General features: G+C 43.4%; 1 protein-coding gene and 1 long non-coding RNA gene across 17 annotated transcripts in view; one reads left to right on the top strand and one right to left on the bottom strand.

Annotated features, from left to right (window-relative positions):
* The window catches only part of BIN3 (bridging integrator 3), a 121,763-nt gene that overhangs the window by 3,925 nt on the left and 93,503 nt on the right, over positions 1 to 24,335 (top strand). For 4 of the 16 annotated variants that reach the window (XM_081843966.1, XM_081843949.1, XM_081843961.1 and 1 more), the window contains exon 2: positions 12,746 to 12,868. The exons of 3 other annotated variants lie outside the window; for them this stretch is intronic. In XM_081843966.1, the coding sequence (XP_081700092.1) occupies positions 12,808 to 12,868 (61 nt within the window). In that variant the 5' untranslated portion in view covers positions 12,746 to 12,807. Of the gene's footprint in view, positions 1 to 10,238; positions 10,340 to 12,745; positions 12,869 to 12,903; positions 13,068 to 14,594; positions 14,747 to 24,335 lie in introns of those variants that run through there. 9 more of the 16 variants (XM_081843960.1, XM_081843963.1, XM_081843951.1 and 6 more) reach the window with 5 other exon arrangements.
* On the bottom strand, positions 15,839 to 19,190 carry LOC309331626. Its single transcript, XR_014151912.1, has 2 exons — positions 18,884 to 19,190; positions 15,839 to 17,677 (listed from the first exon to the last, which is right to left on the bottom strand). It is a non-coding gene; the product is annotated as an uncharacterized lncRNA (long non-coding RNA).

Here is a 24,335-nt window from a genome sequence, read left to right as displayed (position 1 = left end):
CACCTGTCCGTCTCCTCCTCCTTTCGGGGCAGGGGATTCAGAGCCTCTCTGAAAGCCGGAGGAAGCCAGAGAAAGCCTCTCTCAGCACAGTGCCAACAACAACGGAAGCCGCTGGGCGGGCCCCTTGACAGCCCTACGCCAATCCCAGGCGCGCAGGGAGGAGCTGGGCAGCCGCCTCAGTGCCTTGCTTGGCCCCGCACTCACGCAGAGCCCGCGCCAAAAGAGCCCGCTAGGAGCCCAGCGCTGTGGCGCTATGCGCCACTAGAGATAATGGTTAAGACGTCCCTGAGGATGCTTAAATTCCACTGAAGTTAGCCAAGATTGCAACTGGTATTTATTGTTATTGTTGTTGTTGTTGAGTCGTTTAGTCGTGTCCGACTCTTCGTGACCCCCTGGACCAGAGCACGCCAGGCACTTCTGTCCTCCACTGCCTCCCGCAGTTTGATCAAACTCATGCTGGTAGCTTCAAGAACACCATCCAACCATCTCACCCTCTGTCGTCCCCTTCTCCTTGTGCCCTCCATCTTTCCCAGCATCAGGGTCTTTTCCAGGGAGTCTTCTCTTCTCATGAGGTGGCCAAAGTATTGGAGCCTCAGCTTCACGATCTGTCCTTCTAGTGAGCACTCAGGGCTGATTTCCTTAAGAATGGATATGTTTGATCTTCTTGCAGTCCATGGGACTCTCAAGAGTCTCCTCCAGCACCATAATTCAAAAAGCATTTATTGGGGGTGTGTAAATTGTTGTTGGGCAAAAGAAATGCTAAAAACCTACTAAAAAAACAGGGTCCCTCTTCCGCTTAAACTATTGGCTTTTTTTTTTGGTGCTCATGATATTCTTTTAGCCGAAGCCTAAACGTTGCAGTTCCCTCTGAGCTCATTGAAATTTGCTTCCTAATAAGAACACTTAGAATTGGGACTTCCGGGTTGGCGCCTCCGGCAATGGCTGAGCTCCTCCGATCAGGAGGAACTTACTCCGTGAAAAATAGGGTCTGACCGCCACAGCGAAGGCGGAGACCCACTGAAATCACAGGCGGAAGAAGCCTGTGAACCTGGGATTCGTCTGGCACCTTTTGCGCCTCCCCTACTCGCGGGGAAACCCTGTTTTGGGGATCCGGAGCGACGTGGGATGAGCGGCGCAGTGCTTTGAATCAACTGCTTCTTTCACGGAGTGAAGCTGCATTGCCGTTGCTGGAGAGCGCTGACTTTTTCCTGTGGACAATTGGATTTTAAACAACTACCCGTGAGTAGAACGGAAAATTGGATCTTTAAGTACCTTAATTTGGCGCCGAAGCGGGAAGGTCATAAACAGGAAGTCCGCCTTCCGCTTTTGTAAATAGACTGAAGCAAAGACGTTACAAGCTAAAGTCTTTGAAAGCTTTTGATAAAGGATTAAATCTCCATCAGTTAAAAATACAAAACCCCCCTTGGAAGCAGGTGAAGAGGGGGGAAATTTTGAACTTAGTAAGCCTGCAGGAGTGAGGGGGAAATCAAATTACCACAGCTCTGAACCTGGGAACAGGCTGCCATATGACGCTTGGGGAAAGTTTATTTACAGAACGGATTTGACAGCTAGCTAAAATAAGAACAAGATACTATTTCCATTGTCGTCCTGCATTTATAATGGAGGAAAAAGTAACTGAAAATCGAAACTATGTTTAATGCCTGAGTTGTGCTTGAAAGAACTGATACAAGTGGAGACTGTTTCCCTCTAGAGGGAGCCTTTGAAATTGTTATAGGAGTGTAACTGGGAGGTCTCCAGCTGCAAGATAAGGATTCTGAGAACCAGAGATTGACCTTGGACCATTCAAAATGTTGACAGGAGAAGTTATTTTGACTGCATTATGTAAGACAAACTATTTGCTGGAAGAGATTCATAAAAAGATGGATGACATGACTTTTAGAATTGATAATTTGGAACAGAAAGTGACTAATATGAGACAAAAAGCGAGCATCAACACAGAAATAATTCAGCACCTGGCACAGGAACCTACCTTGGCAGAACAAATGGTGGAGGAAAAGGAGAAAGTCATTGTTTCTGAACCTAAAATAACACAAGCGGGATCCTTAGTTCTACAGAAGCAAATTGAGGACTATAAATTGAGGCCTTTTATGATTGAATCTAGAAAAAGCCAGATTTTGAGGATTGGATCCCGGCTTGGACTGAAGAAGGAAAGTTGGAAAGATCTCTCTATCCAGGGATTAATTGACTTTTGGGACATGGACTTGGATTTGAAGGAGATAGAAGTTTTGGGGGCCTTTGGATTTGGAGGAATCTTGAAATACGTCCTGAAACACTGTATAGACTCTAGCTTCAACTATGGAAACTGTCCAGAAGGAATAAAAGTAATGTTAGGATGGAGTTCTCTCAAGATTTGCTCTCTAGCATTAAAGAATATGAAGAAGATCTGCAGAAGGGACCTGGAAAAGAGTTAAGAGCCTTGGATATAAGATCTCCAGGTTGATGGACTATATGGAATTGACGGAAAGGACTGGCAGAATCTGAAACCAGGGAGAGGAGTTGATGGAAGAAGATTGGAAAATTTAAAGTTTATATATAGAAATATCGCAAAATTAATGAGTGATAGAAAAATGGTGGATTGATATTTTATGGATTTAGCAGAAATGTTATAAGGACTTAAGCATATATAAGTATTTTAGTTTTAATGTTATTTTAACATTTTTAAAGGTTTATTTTAAGGTTCAAAAAATTGGTGAAAGGAGGGAAAGTAAAGTTGCATTATATTGAGATAAATTACAGAACAAAAATTGGAAAAGACGGAAAGGATTTGCTGAAATAGTTAATTGAATTAGAATACAAAAAAGGGAGGTGTGAGGAGGTCAAAGAAACAAGCAAATGAAAGATAAGTTGGGAAGATTAGTTGCGTTTTTTTTGTTTTTTTCTCTTATTGTGATGTTTTGTTTTTGTTTAATATGGTGTTATTACTTTTATTTTTGCTTTTTGTAACCCTTAAAATTTTTAATAAATATTATTTTTTTAAAAAAAGAACACTTAGAATTGCTGTCTTAGGTTGCAATATTGTGCCACACATAGCTATGAGCTATGCATCAGTAAATATGCATAGAATCAGGCTTTTGGTTTTATGCAGTCAAGTTGGGCTAACAAAAGGCAGCAGGTTTAGGGATTAATTTGTGGCTGAACAAATACAAAGTAACATTTGGTATTGCCATATTGGTTTTTAAAAGGCAGGTTCCAAAAAAAAAATCAGCTGTTAATCTTTTGTTAGAAAACCAGCATAGGACTCACTGATGTATTTGTTTCTGAGATTCTCATGCAGTGATTTTTGCCACCTCATTTTCACATGTTTGCAAAAACATGGTCCCTGCATGGAAAATTGGAGCCCTTACTGAAGAAAATGTTTTCCTGTCTTGGTTATGTTTCTATTTTTCATAGGTAAACTATTTCACAAAGATGGCTCCCTGTGTGTAAATAAGCTGGCAAAGTCACTGCAGTGTTCCACCATTTTAGAAATAAACATGAGAATTTCTCTCACTGTCCTCACAACAATCAAGCCAAGCAGAATGATGCAGTAAATGTGCCTGCAGAGATCAGCAGCCCAGGTCCATTTTGGTAACATTGGAAGCTGTCTTACAGCAGCTGACCTCATACAAGGCCAGATTATTTGTCCCTCTAGCTCCTCTGATTGATGCCAGCTTTCCAGGGTCTTAGGCAGGTTTTTCACATCACACCAAGGAGTACCTTTCACTCCGACCTTAGAGAGCCGCTGCTAGTTAGAATAGGCAGACCATGGATAGGTGGACTAATAATCTCACTTTTCATAGGTGATCTTCAAAAGCAGCTATCACTAGAGGATCCTAGAGACCTAAAGGGGTGAGGGTGGTAATTGATGGGTTAAATAATAATTAATACAAACTTTTAATTTATTTGGCAAAGCAAGCATGCCAGTTACTGCTAAATTAGTTTTAAGCAATGGAAGGAAAAATAAAGCAATGTCTATGAATCTATGGGAAACAACACAAGCAGGTAACCAGATATTTGTTATGGAACTCAGTGGTCAGAGAATCTTGTGGTTTCATTATTATTTTTTTACAAAAGCAGGTTTCTAGCTATCATAGAGTTGGAAGAGACCCTGAGGATCATCTAGTCCAACCCCCTGCAACCTTGGCATCATCAGCATCATGCTCCAACCAACTGAGCTATCCAGCTCATCATCCATGGTTGTGGGGAAATCATATAAAAGTCTGCATATTGTCTGGTGATGATTAGCACAAGGACGTGCTGTGTTTTCTCTACTCATTTTCCTGTCTATTCCAGTTTCCATTTCTCAGCCTTCGCCACTAGTCATTGCCACAAAAATTCACATGCTTTAGCAAATTATTATTATTTATTGAATTTATATACTGCCCTATACTCGGAGGTAAAATAAAAATATAAAACCATAAAATACAAAATACTACTCCAAAATCCCACGAACTCCCTAGACGCAATCAGAAAACAATGGGAGGATGACATAGGCTATGAGATTAACCCCACTCAATGGACCAAAATGTGGTCTAAACCCCCCTTTAAATCCATATCAATGAAAAGAAAAGAACTTACTCTGAAACTCACCTACAGGTGGTACCTAACACCAAGAATACTAGTGCTAATACGCCCAGGAACCTCACCAAAATGCTGGAGAAGGTTCACCTCCACAGGCACATATCTCCACATGTGGTGGGAGTGCCCCAAAATCCAACTATTTTGGACAACAACCATAGGAGAAATACTGTATTTTTCGCTCCATAAGGTGCACTGGACTATAAGGCACACTTAGTTTTTAGAAGGGGGAATCAAGAAAAAAAATCTTAATCCCCCCCCCCCCAGCCCCAAAGGGCAAAGAAGCCAAGACAGCAAGCGGGATGCATCCCACTCACTGTCTTGGCTTCTCCCATAGCCGCGCGCAGCCTCTCCCGGATGGATCCCGCTCGCTGTCTTGGCTTCCTCTTTAGCCGCGCACAACCTCTTCAGCCGGGAGAGGCTATGTGCGGCTAAAGAAGCCATAGCTGCGTGCAGCCTCTCCTGGCCGAAGGGGTTGCACGCGGCTATGGCAATTCCCCCACCTCCCGCAAAAACCCACAGGAGCCGTGCACAGGAGCCGTGCACTTAAGGAGCGTGTGGCTCCTGCGTGCTTTTCTACGAGGAGGGAGAAGGGACTGACTGGCCGCGTCAGTCCCTTCTCCCTCCTTGGGAAAAGCCCGCAATAGCCGCACAGAGCTTGTGTGCGGCTCTTGGGGGCTTTTCTTGTCTGCCTCCCCCCCAGCATTCACTCCATAAGACGCACACACATTTCCCCTTACTTTTTAGCAGGGAAAAAGTGTGTCCTATGGAGCGAAAAATACGGTAAGTAAAATAACCAAGCAAGTATTAGAAATCACCCCAGAATTGGCCTTACTAAACATCTTCCAAGAAAATAATGCCCACTTACACCACAAAGAACTCATAACCCACCTACTTTCAGCAGCCAGAAGCGTCATAGCCAGACATTGGAGAGACCTGTCAGAAGTAGGCATGGACCAGTGGTACCAAATAGTATGGGAAACGGCCCTACTAGAAAAATTAACCAATAAACTGAAACTGACATGGGGACAAATAGAAGAAGATGCCTTTACCCTGGTATGACTCCCCTTTATCACATACACAGCCCAACAAGACAATGACAAAAATCCACCAACAGCATACAAATCAATATGCCTAACCTGATCCAAAACACCCACCCACCCCACTCACACATAAAAACAAAGACCACCACAGCCAACCAGAAATGAAGAACCACACCCTAGGCCAACCCCAACCTCTCTCACCACCAAAGGAACACAAGTGAACAGCAAAGAACAACAAGCAATGCTCACACCAAACCCTACATATAGTAAGTAAAATAGAAACATCGCCACCCAACCCCAACCCCATCTTCTCCCCCCCCCCTTCATCTCTTTCCCACTTTTCTTCCTAACGTCTCAACAAATGAAACTGATTTATAAAAATGTTACCGGGGGGGGGGGGGGGGGGATACGAGAGAGAGACATTGTACACACTTTTGTAAATCAAGAAAATCTTTAATAACAAACAAACCAACCAACCATAAAATACATCAAAATAAAAACAACAACCCAATAACCAGAATTATTCTGGAAGCATAATAAATTGTGTGGTAAAAAGTAAGTACAGGTTTAAGAAGTTGGGCTTCTTAGGATTTTTGGTACAGAATACATACCCTGCCTGTGTTACTTAGCGGTAACTCCTGTTGAACTCAATTGCAGCTAAGCTATAGTTCCTGATATTTTCAGTATGTTTCAGTCTGTACAGTGCTAGCCAACCTGTTTGGGACAGTCAAAGTATCTTGTATGTTAGTGTAGTTTTATATGGCATGCTGGTGGCTTGCTATGCAGATAGTCTTTTTTGTGATATAAATACAGAGACGTTCTAGCTAATCATGATTTACTACCCAGGCGCTTCTGCTTTGCTCCTCCCTTGGTATGAGTGGGAGAAACAAGCAAACCAGGAAACCTTCATTTCATATTACTTCCATATCAAGGAACATGGTTTGCTTCTCCCTAAAAGGTAAAGGTAAAGGGACCCCGACTGTTAGGTCCAGTCGCGGACAACTCCGGGGTTGCGGCGCTCATCTCGCTTTACTGGCCGAGGGAGCCGGCGTACAGCTTCCAGGTCATGTGGCCAGCATAAGTAAGCTGCTTCTGGTGAACCAGAGCAGCGCAATTGCTAGCTAATGAAGCCATGGATTATTGTTGGTATACTGGGCTGTGGGCATTTTCCAATCAAAACTGGGAGCCCCATTGGGCTTTAAGATCCAGTGAGTTGTAGCCATTACCACCCCTGCACACACACACACACACACACACACTTCATTCTCCTACTGAATATATTACACGCATGCACTGCTGTGTCATAACGTATATCTAAAGTGGTTTACAGCAATAAAACAAAACTTCAATTAAAAACCACAAAAAGCTAAAAAAACTGACATCAGTTAACCATTGTGGAAGGATGTACAGTTGACTCATATCTTACATGGGGGTTACAGTCAAGGGATGGTGCATAAAGCTGAAATCGCCTATAGTAAAAAAAAGAACCCAGGAACTGATCCTGCACAAGTAATCTTTACTTCCAGAGCTGGTGCACCAAATGAGTCTTGTTCTGCCAAGCAAGGCAGAGAATTTTTAAGCTCTTCACTTTGTTTACTGGGCTCTGGGAGGCTCTTGGTGACCTGAAGACAGTTCAGCAGAATTCAGTGCCTCAGTCATATCTGGATTGAGCTTCAGTCTGTTGGCTCTCATCCAGTCCATCACTGAGGCAGGACACTGGTCCAGCACTTCCACTGCCTCAGCTGCAGATGTAAAGAAAAAATAGAGCTGAGTAACATTAGCATATTGCTGACAACGTATTCCGAACCTCCAGATATCCCCATCCAGCGTTTTCATGTAGGTGTTAAACAACATGGGGGATAGGATTGAGCCCTGTGGAGCCCCACATTGAAGGTTCCACAGGGCTGAAAAGCACTCCCCAAGTAACACCCTCCGGGAACGACCATCCACGTAGGACTGAAATCACCGCAAAGTGGTGCCACCCACCCCTAGTTCGGAGAGTCGCTCCAGAAGGATACCATGGTTGATGGTTTCAAAAGCCGCTGAGAGGTGGAGAAGAATTAACAGGGACATGTTTCCCTTGTCTCTCTCTTGACAGAGGTCATCATACAGGGCAACCAAAGCAGTTTCTGTGACAGTATTGGACCTAAACCCGGATTGAAATGGATCCAGAAAATCAGTTTATTCCAAAAGCACCTGAATCTGGTCCACGACCACTCACTCCAAAACCTTGCCCAGAACAGGGAGATTAGTAACTGGCTGGTAGTTAGTTAGGTTCTCTGAATCCGGGGAAGGTTTCTTAAGGAGTTGTTTTACTGCTGCCTCCTTCAAGCAGGCAGGCACCACCCCCTCTCGTAAAGAGACGTTGACCACCTTCCTGGCCCAGCCAGCTGTTCCCTCCCTGCTGGTTTTTATCAGCCAAGAGGAACAAGTGTCTAGAGCGCAAGTGAGTCTGCCCATAAAGCAGCCGGGTGGGTGGGTGGTTTTATGTTTTAGCGTTTAAAGCCCTAAACAGTTTAGGATATGAAGGACCAACTGCTGTATTTGTTATGAATTATTTGTTAGATTTATATACCACCCTTCATCACAAGATCTCGGGGTGATTCATCAGATAAAAATACAAGGTAAAACACAAGTAAATAGTTAATACAACAACAACCCCTTTCCCCAAAACACATTTAAAAGGCTGTTGAATTTTAATCAGCCTTATAAAACAAAAAAAATACAAATACGAAAAACAAATGAACACTTAAGAACAATTCCACCCCCCAATAAGCAACACCCACCTAAGTTAAAACCCCATCCTCATTAAAACCATAAGGCCCACACCCTCGTTCCACCCCCAGAGGGACAAGCCCCTTTGTTGCCTCCCCTTTGGTGGCGGCCCTGCAGCTGGCAGGCTTTCTAGAGCTGCCCCCGCAACTGGTGGATGCCCACCTTGGGCAGCAGGTGTCTCCCATGCTGCCTGCCTGCCTGCCCAGGTCCTGGTCCCTGCCCTACTTGCACAGCTGCAGGCAGGTCCTGGTCTGGAGGTCCAGTAGAGACTCCCATCTCCAGCAGGTCCCCTGGGCAGCAGCTGCAGGCATGTGAGATTGCTCTAGTTGTTGATATCTTCACTGGGGTTGTTTATTATTTCACCCATTTTTTTTAGTGAGGTGGGTGAGTCCCATAGACAGAGCCTTCTCTGTGGTCACCCCTCATCTCTGGAAGTCCCCTCCCATTTTTCGGCTGAGCTGTAGGAAATTTGATGTTGATTAAAATTCTATTTTTACTAAGGAGTACTGCTAAAGCTCATTGTTCTTACTTTAATTTACTATGTTTGTACTGTATTTTTATGTATTGTAAGCTGCCTTGAGAACTGTTGGTTAGTAGGCGGGATATTAATAAAATGCAGCATGAGTGGGAGGGTGCGCTGTGAAGCCCTGTTCTCTTCTCTCCCCTCTCCTGAAATTTGCTTTTTTTAAAGCTGTTTTTTTCCTGGTGAATCTCTGTGGCCAGATGTAAACCATATTGGGTAAAAAATAGCTTTTTAAAGCTGTTTTGTCAACTGCTCAGAGGACTTTGGTGAATGGGCAATACATATATCCCAGAAATGAAGAAATACATTGTTTTGGGTGGAAAAGTACAGGGGAAGAATGGTTTGTGCTCTCCCCACCCCCCACCCCCGCCAGTAATATTCTCTATAAAAGAGAGAAGTTGTGTTTCAGTGAAACCATGGAGATTAAACCTAGCCTTTCCCTGGGCTCATGCACTTTCCCGCCCTTATTTCAGTGCTAAAAACTCATATATGTAAACCTGGGTTATGGGTGCAACAATTGAATATCTAGTCAGTTTTTATCTTACAAAGCAATAAATAAATAAATTGTGCAAACTATGGCAAGCTCTTAAAGAAATAGGAGTGCCAGACCACCTCATCTGTCTCCTGAGAATTCTTTATGTGGGACAAGAAGCAACAGTTAGAACTGGATATGGAACAACTGATTGGTTCAAAATTGGGAAAGGAGTACAGCAAGGCTGTATATTGTCTCCCTGCTTATTTAACTTACATCACGCGAAAGGCTGGACTGGATGAATCCCAAGCCGGAATTAAGATTGCCGGAAGAAATATCAATAACCTCAGATATGCAGATGACACAACCTTGATGGCAGAAAGTGAGGAGGAACTAAAGAACCTCTTAATGAGGGTGAAGGAGAAGAGCACAAAATATGGTCTGAAGGTCAACATAAAAAAACTAAAATCATGGCCACTGGTCCCATCACCTCCTGGCAAACAGAAGGGGAAGAATTGGAAGCAATGACAGATTTTACCTTCTTGGGCTCCATGATCACGGCAGATGATGACAGCAGTCACGAAATTAAAATACGCCTGCTGCTTGGGAGAAAAGCGATGATAAACCTAGACAGCATCTCAAAAAGCAGAGACATCACCTTGTCGACAAAGATCCATATAGTTAAAGCTATGGTTTCCCCAGTAGTGATGTATGGAAGTGAGAGCTGGACCATAAAGAAGGCTGATCGCTGAAGAATTGATGCTTTTGAATTGTGGTGCTGGAGGAGACTCCTGAGAGCCCCATGGACTGCAAAAAGATCAAACTTATCCATTCTGAAGGAAATCAGCCCTGAGTGCTCACTGGAAGGACAGATCGTGAAGCTGAGGCTCAAATACTTTGGCTACCTCATGAGAAGTGAAGACTCTCTGGAAAAAACTCTGGTGTTGGGTAAGATTGAGGGCACAAGAAGAAGAGGGTGACAGAGGATGAGATGGTTAGACACTGTTATAGAAGTGACCAACATGAATTTGACGAAATTCCGGGAGGCAGTGGAAGACAGGAGTGCCTGGTGTGCTCTGGTCCAGGGGGTGATGAAGAGTCAGAAACGACTAATTGACTAAACAGCAACAGTAGTAGTGAAATTTAGGGACATTGGGTGATATTCAACAACGTTTACTCAGTGTGTAGACCTTTTGAAATTAATGGACCTAACTTGGGTCTACTCTGAGTAAGACTTTGTTCAATACTACCCATTGCTGTCAATGACAAATATTGTATGGGCGCATCATTTCACACTGCCCTACTTCCTCTCTGATCTGTCTGAAAGTTTGAGGCAGTATGTTTCTGGATACCAGTTCCTGGAAGTCACAGCAGGGGAGAGTGTTGCTCTTGTGCTCAGATCCTGCTCGCGGGTTTCCCACAGGCTTCTGGTTGGCCACTGTGGGAACAGAATGCTGGACTAGATGGGCCACTGGCCTGATTCTGCAGGAGGTTCTTGTGTTTAATGTTTTCTGCAGCCTCTTGTTTCTTTGCTTGCCTTGCCTCTCCTGATGTTGTTGGCCGGTGTCCTCTTATGTCTCTCCTAGCTCCTGCCAACCTAGTAATTTGAAAGCATGCCGGTGCAAGTAAATAGGTACTGCTATGAGGGGAAGGTAAAAGGTGTTCCCATGCCCTCTGGCTTTCGTCACGGTGTTCTGTTGTGCCTGAAGCCGTTTAGTCATGCTGGCCACATGACCCAGAAAAGCTGTCTGGACAAACACCAGCTCCCTCGGCCTGAAGCGAGATGAGCCTCAACCCCATAGTCACCTTTGACCCAGGGGTCTTTTACCTTTACTCTTTTTTTTAACCTTATGTCATAGTAGATCTCTTCTGGAAAGGGAGTTGGGTTATGATCCTTTTATCCCATGTTAGAATCTGGGATAGAAAAGCTACTTGCCACATGACTCCTGGTACCTAGGTTATGGGTGCAAAAACAGAATGGCTAGTTGCATTTTTTCCAGTTCAGCAGCACTTTACGCTTTTTTTTTTTTTTAAATTCATAAACTAATACACAATTCACATGACACATTGTTAATATCCCATTTTTAATAGCAATTCTTAATTGGACACCACAAACATAAATGGGGTTCTGCCCCTGCAGTTGTGACCAAAACCACAAGTCATTTGAATAATTAATATTTACAAATACATACATGTATACATTATATTTGTTTGAAATTAGCCAGGCACATTTTGCGACTGGCACAGGTCCAGTTGTGACCACATGGAGATCTCTGGATGCCAGGTGGGTAATTGACATCTCAATCTGGCTGGCTGCTCCAGCTTTCGTAGCAGGTCAGCAGAAGAGCTTATTTATTGCATTTATATCCCATCTTTTCCTCCAAGGAGTACATGTTTCATCCCCCTCCTCAGTTAATCCCTACAATGATGCTGTGAGGTATAGCTGCCTGGGGTTTAGCTTCTTCTGTCATTCTACAGAGGATCCAGGCAGCCACGGGCTAAGCAGCCAAGCACTAAGATTTACTTGGAAGACCTTTGAATTCAAAATCTGTGAGCAGCATCTTTTAACTGACTCAGGCTGCCTCCTTCCATGCACACCCTCTTGGTGTTCTCCACCCACAGAGGCTCATGGGCTGGCGGCCCAAGGAGGGCACTCTCTCTGTGGAATTCTCTCTCTCGAGGCGCATTTGGCACCTTCATGGCACAGCTTCCATCCAACAAATGCTGAAGAAGCACCACTTGAGGTGTATGTTTTTAGGATGCACCTAATTTTTGTGATTGTAAATTATTTTAAACTGTTTTTAATGTTGTATTTTAATATTGTAACCTGCCCTGGGATTTTAGCATGAAGTGTAAGTAAATAGTAGTAGTAGTAGTAATTACACTCCTTTGTCCTTGTGCTTTTCACTTTAAATCAGGGGTCAGCAAACGTTTTCGGCAGGGGGCTGGTCCACTAACCCTCAGACCTTGTGGGGGGCCAGACTATACTTTTTTTTGGGGGGGTGAACAAATTCCTATGTCCCACAAATAACCCAGAGATGCGTTTTAAATAAAAGGACACATTCTGCTCATGTAAAAACACGCTGATTCCCAGACCACCCGTGGGCCGGATTGAGAAGGTGATTGGGCTGGATCCAGCCCCCGGGCCTTAGTTTGCCTACCCATGCTTTAAATGATACCTTGCTAGTGCAGAACAGTTGAATGATTTCTAAACTTTTTGATGGAAGTACAGACATTTACTGTTTATGTATGTGATCATTAGGTTCCTTGTTTATCCTCTCTCAGCAGTTTTGGTTCAACAGTGCTTGGTTTACAAGTCAAATGTTTGATTTCTTTCCCCTCCTTTGCTGCCAGCTCTGCAGATTCATCTTGTGAACTGGAGAAGCCCAGCTGCATTCTCATTGCCTCCCCCTGTTATGTGGAGTAATGAAGATTTTCAGCTAACAAGTAAACTTGACAGTTGTCTTGTTGGACCAGGTGCACTGGATTCTTGCTCTCTGTTGAAGCTCTTCAGGATTAGTATAAACGTCTCTGTATCACTAAAGTCAGCATCTCTGTCACCCCAGCACAATGCCAGAGAAGTTTGTCAGTTGAACAATCAGTTTGTCCCGATTATAAGCTGTACATTTCAAGACTGGCAGTCAATGAGTAATAGTGTGTTCCATGATAGGAGAAGGTATGCAGTAAATACTGACTCAGAGATGCAAGCATTTTTAAAAATTGTTTTTAAGAGGTGCACAGGTTTTAAATTCATTTTGCTACATTCAAACATAGCCTTAGACTTGTGTCATTGATTAAGGAAAACCAGTAAGGTTTGGTATTTTTCATTTTTGGGGGGTAGGTGCTATTAGTGTGTAGGTTGTCGGAACTAATTTAAAAAGCAAAGGGGGCACTTCTGGGGGGGGGATAACAACAGGAACCACTGTCTGCCCCCTACCCCCAAGTGCATCACTATATTGGACCAGTAGTTATGACATACATTTCTGTAAATACTGCTTTAAACTTTCAACACTTAGAATTGATGCATGCATTTAATATTGACTCAGGCTTCTATAAAACGTGCTCATTTGTTTTGCCAGTTTGTTTTCAGGCATATTATCTATAACAGGTATGGTCAGAACTTCAGCATTTCCCTTTAAATGAAAGCTGGGGCCTGATTCAGTCATACACAGTATAGAGCCTGCTTTGCCTTGGAAGACTATAAATATTAAACAATGCAACAACATCTAGAGTGCACTGTGTTGACTATTCTTGCCAGTGGCGTAGCGTGGGTTGTCAGCACCCGGGGCAAGGCAAGTAATTTGCGCCCCCTAACCTGTGGATTTGCGCCCCCTAACCCGTGGATTTGCGCCCCCTAACCTGTGGATTTGCCCTAACCCCAGATGTTGCGCCCGGTGCGGCCGGCCCCCCCTGCACCCCCCACGCTACGCCACTGATTCTTGCACTAGCACATCATCCGGGATGGCCCTACCATAAGGGAGAATGACATGGCCACCTCAGGCAGCGGATGCTGGGGGGTAGGGAATGGTGCCATGGTGTTGGAAGACAGATCTGTTTGTTCCACACAACCTGTCTTGTGGCACCTAAACGAGGCAGCTCCTCTCATAAGCACCCTATTAATGTCATAAGGCTATAAAAATAGAAACTGATCCCACAAAGCAAGACTTGATGGAACATTGGAAACTTCACTTGGGACTGCATCAGTCATGGCATCTAGATTGGAATCTACACGAACATGCTTTTTAAAAAAAAATATACACTGAATTTTCCATAAGGCTCACCACTGCCATCTAGTGTCACATTGTAAATTGCGCTTAAAACACATAGAATCATAGAGTTGGAAGAGACCACAAGGGCCATCGAGTTCAACCCCTGCCAAGCAGGAAACACCATCAGAGCACTCCTGACATATGGTTGTCAAGCCTCTGCTTAAAGACCTCCAAAGAAGGAGACTCCACCACACTCCTTGGCAGCAAATTCCACTGTCGAACAGCTCTTACTGTCAGGAAGTTCTTCCTAATGTTTAGGTGGAATCTTCTTTCTTGTAGTTTGGATCCATTGCTCCGTGTCCGCTTCTCTGGAGCAGCAGAAAACAACCTTTCTCCCTCCTCTATGTGACATCCTTTTATATATTTGAACATGGCTGTCATATCACCCCTTAAAACACGCTTAAAACGTTTTATTTGCAGCTGTATAGCTGAGTCCTAGCTTGCTATGGAAATGGATGACTTTGTCTTCACAGTGCGCAGCAAGCAACTCAGAGTTTCTCCGAGGTTTTGTGGGCTCCATACAGCAATATAGATGTCAACAGCCTACGGACCACCCTGAAGAGCTTTGCTGGCTGTTCTCTCAAGGGTGAGATGGAAGTAGCGAAGCAGGCCTTTGCCATGCAGGAGGCACAATTGTGCTCTAGCTACCTTCTGGTCTGTTTCATCGCATGTAGTTCCCCAGTACTGTATACCAGGAGCTGAATGCTCTCCACGGTGTTGGAGAGGGCATTCAGGAGCGATCATATCTGTGGCCCTCTGCAGCAGGACCATCAGTTCTATCCACCAGAAAATCCCCCAGACAGAGCATTCAGAAATCCATTGGATTCCAAAAGTCTCTGTGGGAAGACATTCCTCCTTGGTCCCCCACCCCTGCAATGGGAAGTTGGTGCCATTTGCCAAATTTCACCATAAACTAACGAACTTAGGCAGACACTTGTAAGGTTTTGCTTCTGCTATACAATAATAGGGATGTTCTTCAGGGTGAATCTGTTTGGGAACATTATTTGTGTGTTCTTTAGTTCAAAACAAAAAGATGTGTATTAAATCTATTACAAAATAGAACTGTGTTATCATTGCAAAATAAACTCCCTTAAGGGCTTCTACTTATTTTAAGCCCCCACCCTTGTGTTTAAATCAGAACTTGCTAAAAGCCCAGTGCTCAAATCTAGAAATTGATATTATAAAAAAGTCCACAGCACAACACATTGATGTAATAATTCTGAGTTTTTTAAGAAAGAGAAAAACATCCTATAAGAAAAATGCTTATAAACTGGCTGTGTTCTGCTTATGCATCCATGCAGCACTGAGTGAGGAAAAATATTTTAAAAGCAATAAGAGGAGTTAATTTTGTATTCTAATTAGAGATTGGAATTGGGGAAATCATTGGGAAGGTACTCTTTGTGTATAAATGAATTTAGTATGTCCTCCAAAACATCATATGCTTCCTTTAGCAGGTACAATGCAGCACAAAGCTTATGCGTATCAAGAGCATTTAGGATTATTGGGCTGCAAACTAAAATTGGCTTCCCTGACTCTTTAAATTGGCTCAGGCTGAGACAGTAATGACCTTTGAACACCAAACATATTTACTTACATTTTTATCAAGCTTTTAATTTTCTTGTTTGCTTTGTACTTCTCAGTTTGGTTTGTGATACACAGTTGCATTTTGTTTTAAATCTCGTTTTTAGGAACTTTTATTAAATGGTGCAACATTTTTATATTAAGCAGTAGAAAAGCTTCATAAATCCATCTCTCACTGTGATCTCTTTTGGAGCTTGTGGTGAAACCACTGTAGACTGCTTCTGGGAAGAAGTCAGGTGGGGCATTTCTGCTTTTGCGTGCTGCTTTCACTTCCTGCCAAAAGCTCTCCTGAACATAGCTTACTGAGTCTCTTTTCAAAGCCCTGTGAAAGAACATGGCAAAACCAGAGTAAGCTCAAGGTGAAAGCCATGGCTGCAGGTTTGAGTCTCATGCTGGTTGTTCTGGATTAGAAGAGGTCCGTAGCTCAGCGGTAAGGAACATACATTGTATGCATAAAGTTCCAAATAAACAAGACTTGGTTAGGTGCACCAAGATTATGACTTTGCCTAAGGCAGCCTCATATGATCAGGTAGAGAACTAGCGGTGACCTTGAGTCTCTTGGGCCTTTGCGTACATAGTAGCAACATTCTTAAATCCTGCGTTGCAGGGAAGGGTTGGGGGTGCTGTAGAATTTCAGAAAATTTATTTCATTGAGAAAAAAGGGGGCATTGTCAAGATGGTTCCTTTTTCAGAAATCCATAGCTCCTGCCTTTCTCTCCAGCAGCAAATTGCGGCAGCGTCAGTTCTTGTGCATATGGTGGCCTCATTTTTAAATGTGAATGCCAGAGGAATCAAACTCTAGAGGTTTGTCTGTGTGTAAAAGCAAACAATCACCCTCAGTTCAGTTTGTCAATAGCTGGCAGAGACCACATTGACTGTAATAGTTGCTAATTCATGCCGAGAAGGCCAGGGTGAGTTCGTGCTGCCGCTTCTTGAATGAATTGGGTTATTCACGGAGCGCCGGAATGCCATACGTCTTCAGAGGGAGAAAGGGTCTTGATGACGCGCAGACTAGGCTGTGGGAGGTCAGACTCATTCATTAAGACTGCAGCCAACTCTGAAGTGAACAAGGCAGTTAAAACATGCATCTCTGGGGAGGACAGGTCTGTTGTTGAGAGGCTCCCACCCTACTTCCCAAATGTCAGTGTAAAATATGCCTTGCTTTTGTATCACTTTGTTTTCTGGGAGCCCTGCATAAAAAGCGAATGAACTTTGTTTCTAACATTCAATTCTGAGTGTTTTCTTTGTGCAGAGGATCTGCCACACGGCTTAATTCAGTTTGCGCGTGCCGCCTTTTCTCCAGAAATGGCCCCTCCTCAGCCAGTGCTGACCTGCCATTTAATACTTTTCAGTCTTAGGGTCTACCAAACGAATTGAGATAAAGAGGACATAAGAAGTGCCTCGCTGGATCAGATCAAAGACCCATCTAGTCCATCCCTCTGCTCTCCCCGAGTCCAGCCGGAAGTCGGCAGGCAGGACTTGAGCACAACAGCACTCTCCTCGCTTGTGATTCCCAGCCGCTGGCCTAGGGAGGCCATTGATAGCCTTATCCTCCATGAACTGGCCGAATGCCTGCTTGAAGCTGAACATCTTGGTGGCCATGGCTGCCTCTTGGGAGCAAGTTCCATAGGTTAACAATGCACTGTGTGAAAGGGGGAGGGGGTTGTTTCATTTTGTTTTGGTACCTGTTTTATTATGTATTGTTTTTATATTATATTTTTATGCTGTGAAGTGCCCTGAGATTTACCAATGAAGCGTGGTATACAAGTTTAATAAATAATAATAAAGTACTTCCTTTTGTCTGTCCAGAATCTTCCAACATTCATCTTTATTGAATGGCCTTGAATTCTAGTCTTATGAGACAGGATAAGAACTTCTCCATGTCTGCTTTCTCCACCCAAGGCATAATCTTATACATCTCTATGCTTTTACTTGCCTTTTTCCTATTTTTTTTCAAATAATTTTTATTAAGTTTCATATTACCAAATTAAACACATCAAACCAATTAATCCATATTATATCAATACATATCATGTAAATCAATTGTTTTCCAAATTATAAATTTTTGTGGGGGGTACCCATGCTTCTTGATCGGCAGGAGTCCAATCCTCGAATATTTCTGCTGCTTTCATATTAAGAATGATATTTCCAGTCCCCTCTTCTCAATCCTTGTCGTTGCTCATTTTCCTTTTCAGTCACCTCTGAGTTGCTCCACAAGTGGGTTGAAAAAAACAGTCTTATTTGTGTTTCTGTGTGGACTTTGTACTGCTCTCTCGTAAATTCCAATAGACCAGACATTTCTGCTCGAGCAAGCAATCGCCATCTTGTCATTCTGATGAAATGCAGTCTAAAAGCTCGCTCGTTAACTTTCCCGACCTGTTGCATCGTAAATTAGTCTTTTTCCAGGAGGGCTGCCCCTTCCAGTTTGCAATCTCATTGAAATAATAAATCTTCGGCTCGCCCTCCCCAAGACCAAACCTCCTGCAACACAGGTCTATCTTTCCGCATCAAATCTCCATTCTTACTGTGTCACAAAGAGAGCCCTTCTTCTTTCCAAATCCTTTACAGAGTAAAAACCTTTAAATTCATATTATTCCCACACAGTTCATTTTTAGTCCCATTTGCCAATTAGTTGTTGTGACGGATCTTCTAAGAGGGAGGGTTATTAGTTAATCACATAGAGCAAAAAGAATAAAAAGTCATCCCCCCCCTTTCAGTTCCGTTGCATTCCATTCCACATACCAGCTTGTCTGTAGTACTTTGATGTAATCTTCCGTCTCAATCTTCTTCATTTCGTGGCAAAATTGTTAGCAGATAAAAACCTCCTGCCTCTCTTGAAGCATGTGCGTTATCTTTCTCCAATTTTTTTCCTTTTAAGTAACGCAACTAGTTTCGCTCCTGGAAGCAGCTTCGGAGGAGTTCCGAAGCCCGCCGAGGGTTGTACACCCAGTGCCTCACCCCCTCCTTCCGAACTCGGGGGTGATTTATGGCAACAGCAGGTGAAAACTGCATCTCTCCCCCCTGGAGAGATGAGGGAGACTGATTTACTCCCCATAATCAGCCTCTAATTACCTCGCTTGCGAGCTGGATAGATGTTAATATCCGCCATCTTCCAAGGCGCCCCTAGCGGCCCCCTACTTGCCTTTTTTCTAATCTAAAAAGCCCCCAATGTGGTAGCCTTTCCTCCTAGGGAATTCACTCTAGCCCTTTGATCATTTTAGTTGTGGTTTTTTATATCTTTTCCACTTCTGCAATATCCTTTTTGAGGTGAGGTAACCAGAACTGTGCACAGTATTCCAAATGTGGTCACACCATAGATTTGTATAATGTCAGGGTTGGTTTTTCCCCAGCTCCTTTTCTAATGATCCCAAACATGGAATTCACTCTTTTCACAGCTGCTGCACATGGGCTAACATCTTCATTTAGCTATTACCGTATTTTTCGCTCTATAAGACGTACCAGAAAAAGTGAGTCTTATAGAGCAAAAAATACGGTAACTATGACTGCATTGCTTCACACTTGCTTACATTGAACAGCGTTTTCCATTTTACTGCCTATTTGACCAGTGTGGAGAGATTCTTTCGGAGCTCTTCACAATCCCTTTTTCTTTAAGGCGGCCTCACTTCTCATCCCTTACTCTATAGATTATTTATGAACAAGTTAAGAAATGCAGGTACCAGTACCGACCCTTGGGAGGCTCTCCTTTCTACATCCCTCTGTTGGGAGACTTGTCTGTTTGTTCCTGCTCTCTGCTTCTTGTTCCTTAGCTAGCTTCTGAGGTACTTCTCTTATCTTATGACTGCCAAGCTTAGTCAAAAGTCTTTGCTTGAGGTACACAGTATTAACTAGGTCACCTCTGTTTATATGCTTGCTGTCACTCTAAGAAACCCCAAACTCTTAAAAGTTAAGGAACGCAGGACCTACCTTTAGAGCAGCCATGCTGGTTCTCCTTCAGCAAGACTTTTTCTTCTATATGCCTGGTAGTACTATCTTGAACAATGATTTCCACTAGTTTTCCCAGAAAAGAAAACATTAAGCAAACTGGTCTGTAATTTCCTGGATCCTCTCTGGAACCTTGTTTAAAAATTGGTGTTACTTTGCCCACTCTCCAGTCCTCAAGTATGGAGACTGATCTTAGGGACGTCTTGCATATTTTTGTTATAAGATCAGAAAATTCCCATTTGAGCTTTTTTAAGAACACTTGGGTGGAAGCTCTCCAGACTCAATAATTTGTCAGTTTCTGATTTGACAGTAAGACCTAGAACTTCATCTCTTGTCTCTACTGTTTGTCTCAGGTCTTTAGACTTCCATTCTGAGAAAGCTAATTTAGGCACAGGATCTACCCTACAACTTCTGCTGTGAAGACAGGTGAAAAAGAAAAAAATCAATCAGCTTCTTTGCAATCTCCTTTTCTTCTTTCAGCACACCTTTGACTCCCTTGCCACCCGAAGGTCCAGCCCAATCCTCAGCTGGCTTTCTGCTTCTAACATACCTGAGGAAATTTTTTGTTGTTTGTCTTTGTGATTTTTTTCTCATTGCTTGTGAGAAGCAGTGTGCTTCTCAAATTATTTTTTGCATCCCTTGTTGTCTCGTTGCACTGTTTTTTTGGCAAATATTTGTGTTCCTTTTCATTCTCATTTGGATAAGATTTCCATTTTCTTAAGGGAGCCTTCTTGCCTCTATAATAGCTTCCTTCACTCGGCTCATTAACCATGCTGGCATCCTCTTAGTTCTAGCAGTACCTTTTCTGATACATGGTATGTATTGTTTCCTGACTTCTATTATTATGGTTTTGAACAGTTCACAGGAATTCTGGAAAGATTTTACCTTCCTGATTCTGCTTTTCAACTTCCCTTTTACCAATCCCTTCATTTTTGCAAAGTGTCTTCTCTTGGGGATGGACTGTAGCTCAGTGGTAGATCTGGCAGATCACCTGCTTTGCATGCAAAAGATCCCAAGTTCAATCCCTGGCATTTCCAGATAGGACTGGGAAAGGTTTCATGCCTGAAACCCTGCAGAGCCACTCCTAGTCAGTGTTGACAGTTCTGAGCTGGATGGACCAATAATCTGACTTGATGTAAAGCAACTTCCTCTGAAGTCAAGTGTGACTCTGTCGGTGTCTTGCTGTGTTCCCAAATCTGCCCTGGCCTTGCTTCTTCTCTAGGCTATCTGCTGCTCAGTGTACTCATTTGTAGAATGAGGACTGAGAATTGCCTCACATGGGTGTTTTGAACATTTAATTAATGACTACGATAGCACTTGATTGCAATTAGAAGATGGGTGTAACTGGTGTGAGGTTCTGATCTTTCCTCCACCCAGATCACCTTTCCTCCAAAAAAAATGTTGCTCACTTACATCACATTGACACTCAAAGAAGGTCTGTGTATGTTTCCATTTTGCAGAAGGCATCTTAATAGCAGGACTTGACTTTGAGACAAACAAAATTTGTCCAGTTCTCCACTCTTGAGTTCATAGCTATTTCTTTGTTGTGATCTGAAGGCAAACTTGTGTTAGGGTTGCAGTAAACTTCTGTAGGATATGGAAGCTTTGGAACTTTTCTCTAGTCTTCTTTATACATACTGTACTTAAAAAAGAAGAAGCAGTCAGAATCAGATCTCCTTCTGAAGATACAGGAATAAGAAAACAAAAAAAAATGGAAGTTACCCCTATTCTGAGAATATTCATGTTTTCTAGACTTGCTTCTGCTTGTGGTAGCTCTCAGTGGAAAGTGTAACATGAAAATAGTCCCGCAACAGGGGCATCATTAGGGGGTGGCCCAGAGGGCCCCAGCAATGGGTCTTTATAACAGGCCCTGGTCTCCTGCTCCTCCCCCCTCCCCTCTAAAAACTTTTCATATGTTGCTTATAAGGCAGTTTTCTCTCTGTAGCTATACATATAAATTAGCATATGTGAATTTTATTCTGCGCTCAGAGTCTTTTCAGGACATAACAATACCACTGTCCCACAATTCACAAGAATGCTCCACTCCTTGTGTTACATCAGGCAGTGACACTTTGGGGCCCTCTTCAGTCATTACATTTTTAAGTATATTCCTAAAACATATATGTGAGCATTCATCATACCGTTGTCAGATCATACATAACTACTAGCCATGAAGGGAGAAAATATGCCTCTGAATACTATTTGCTGGGAATGGTAAGTGGAGAGAGGGCTGTGATACTCGGGTCCTTCCTGCTGGTGGTCTCCCCCTGGGCACCTGTTTAGCCACTGTGCAAACTGAATGTGGAAATGGATGGGCCGGAATTTTCCAGACATATCTGGAATATTGCAGTCGGGAGCAGTGTCCGGGCAGGAAAGCTGGACGTATGGCAGCCCATGTCGACTGTGTTGTTTTTGGTGATTTTCCTTAAATAGCCCCCAAACTTTTTTTGGGGGGGGGGTGAATTTGCCACACACAAAAAGCGCAACAACTTTCCTGTCCAGATTTTCACTGTTTGAAATATGGCAATTCTACCTTAGGCCTGTTCCAGGGGTCTTATGTTCTTAGGCACGCTAGTCAAGAAGCAATAATTAGCTCTGGCTCCCTCTTGAGTGTAATTTGGAGGAAAACACTTGCAGTGGGTGAAATGGCTCTAAAGTAGCCTTTTAATTTCAACCCATGTGAAAGCCACGTTGTGCTTTGTTGTCAGGATTTTATACTGATGTGTGCCAGTCTGGAAAACAAACATCCCAAAACAAACGTTACTTGATTTGGTGATGTGTCTAGAAGGTATTATCAATGCAAAATTGCTGCGTTGAGTTGACATTTGTGGTGTCAACCTGCATCTTAAGAGCAAACACTTGCATAGCAGTTTCAGCAGATTCGTAGGCTAAGAACAGAAGTCTTGTATTAGGATGTGAACAGAAGATCCAGGTTTTCAGTAACTCAATATTATGGAGGATTAATATTATTTGAAATCCTTCAGTTTCCTGTTTGTTAGACAGCTCGCCCCTCTGCAGTGGAGATCAATAATCAGAAACCCAGGGACAAGTCTGCCCCCTTGAGAATAATTGGCTGATTCTCCAGAGGGACGCGGGTGGCGCTGTGGGTTAAACCACAGAGCCTAGGGCTTGCCGATCAGAAGGTCAGCAGTTCGAATCCCTGCGATGGGGTGAGCTCCCGTTGCTTGGTCCCTGCTCCTGCCAACCTAGCAGTTCGAAAGCACGTCAAAGTGCAAGTTGATCAATAGGTACCGCTCCGGCGGGAAGGTAAACGGCGTTTCCGTGCGCTGCTCTGGTTCGCCAGAAGCGGCTTAGTCATGCTGGCCACATGACTCGGAAGCTGTACGCCGGCCCCCTCGGCCAATAAAGCGAGATGAGCGCCGCAACCCCAGAGTCAGTCACGACTGGACCTAGTGGTCAGGGGTCCCTTTACCTTTTTTCCAGTTGCAACTGGAGGCGAAAGAGACATTTGGAGGAAATGATGATGGTGGGGCAACCTAGAACAGGTGCTGCTAGCAACCCACCTTAGGATGTGGGCTAAGGATGGGCTTTTGGCTTTCTGTAAAATTAGTAACTTGACCTACCAGATGTTGACCTCTAGCCTGTGACTTGTCATGCTTTCTTGAAGGATCGAAAGCTTTGTTTAAATGTTGGTGATTGTTGCTTTGTGCATACAGAAGAAATGATCTCTTGATTTCATTACTTTTTTATTGAATAGATTTATTATGGTCTGGATTATTTATTTATTTATTGCCTACCCTTCCCTCTAAGGTCCCAGGATAGGTTACAACATTGAGCACAACCTTAAAAACAGTTTGAAACAACATACAATCATAACAGTAAGGTGGCTCCTAAAAATATACACCTCAAGTAACATGTTCAGCATCCTCCAAATGCTGTGTAATGAAGGTGGCAGAAGCCCCGGACGGGCTTAGAGGCCACCACAGAGAATGCCCTCTCCTGGGGCAACACCCACCCCTGCTCTGGGTCTCTGAGGGTGGAGGAACTACCAAGAGGGTCCCCTCTGCTGATCTCAACACCTGGGAGGGTCTCTATGGAAGTAGGTTAGTCTTTCAGGTATTTGGGGCTTGAGTTCTTTAGGGCTTTAAACACCAATGGGCCTAGAAATGAACTGGCAACCCATGCAGCTGTTTTAAACCAGGGGTTATATGAGGTCTAAATGGAACCCCAGCCAGTAATTTAGCTGCTGCAAATTTGGAGCAATTGAGGTTTCTGAATCATCTTCAAGGGCAGCCCCATACAGGATGCATTGTAGTAATCCATTCTGGAAGTTACCAGAGCATGGAGTACAGTAGCCAAGTCATCTGTGTCCACACATTTCAAATGCTGATCTCTGGCAGGTGGGTGAAAGGCTCTTGTCTTCTGCATGGTTTGTCTCCCTAGTCCCTTGTTCTTCAACCTTTTGTAGTCTTTCACCATAAGCACTTCTCAGTGGATGATAGTTTTGTTGATTTCAAGAGAACCTATTTCCAAGTAAGTGGACTCAGAATAACATTCTGAATGTGATCTCTTTTGAGTAACTTGGGGTATCAATTGCAGGTTAAACATGAAGCACTACAATGCTCTGGGAAGCCCTAGGAAATATTATCATTTCTACTGCATGGGTTTCTCTCCCCACCAGAAGCATAAGT

This window comes from Podarcis erhardii (assembly GCF_964252035.2).
Source record: "Podarcis erhardii genome assembly, chromosome: 16".
In the NCBI taxonomy this organism is placed as follows: Eukaryota; Metazoa; Chordata; class Lepidosauria; order Squamata; family Lacertidae; genus Podarcis; species Podarcis erhardii.
The sequence above is the reverse complement of the archived record's forward strand: the minus strand, read 5'-3'. Positions and strand labels throughout refer to the sequence as shown.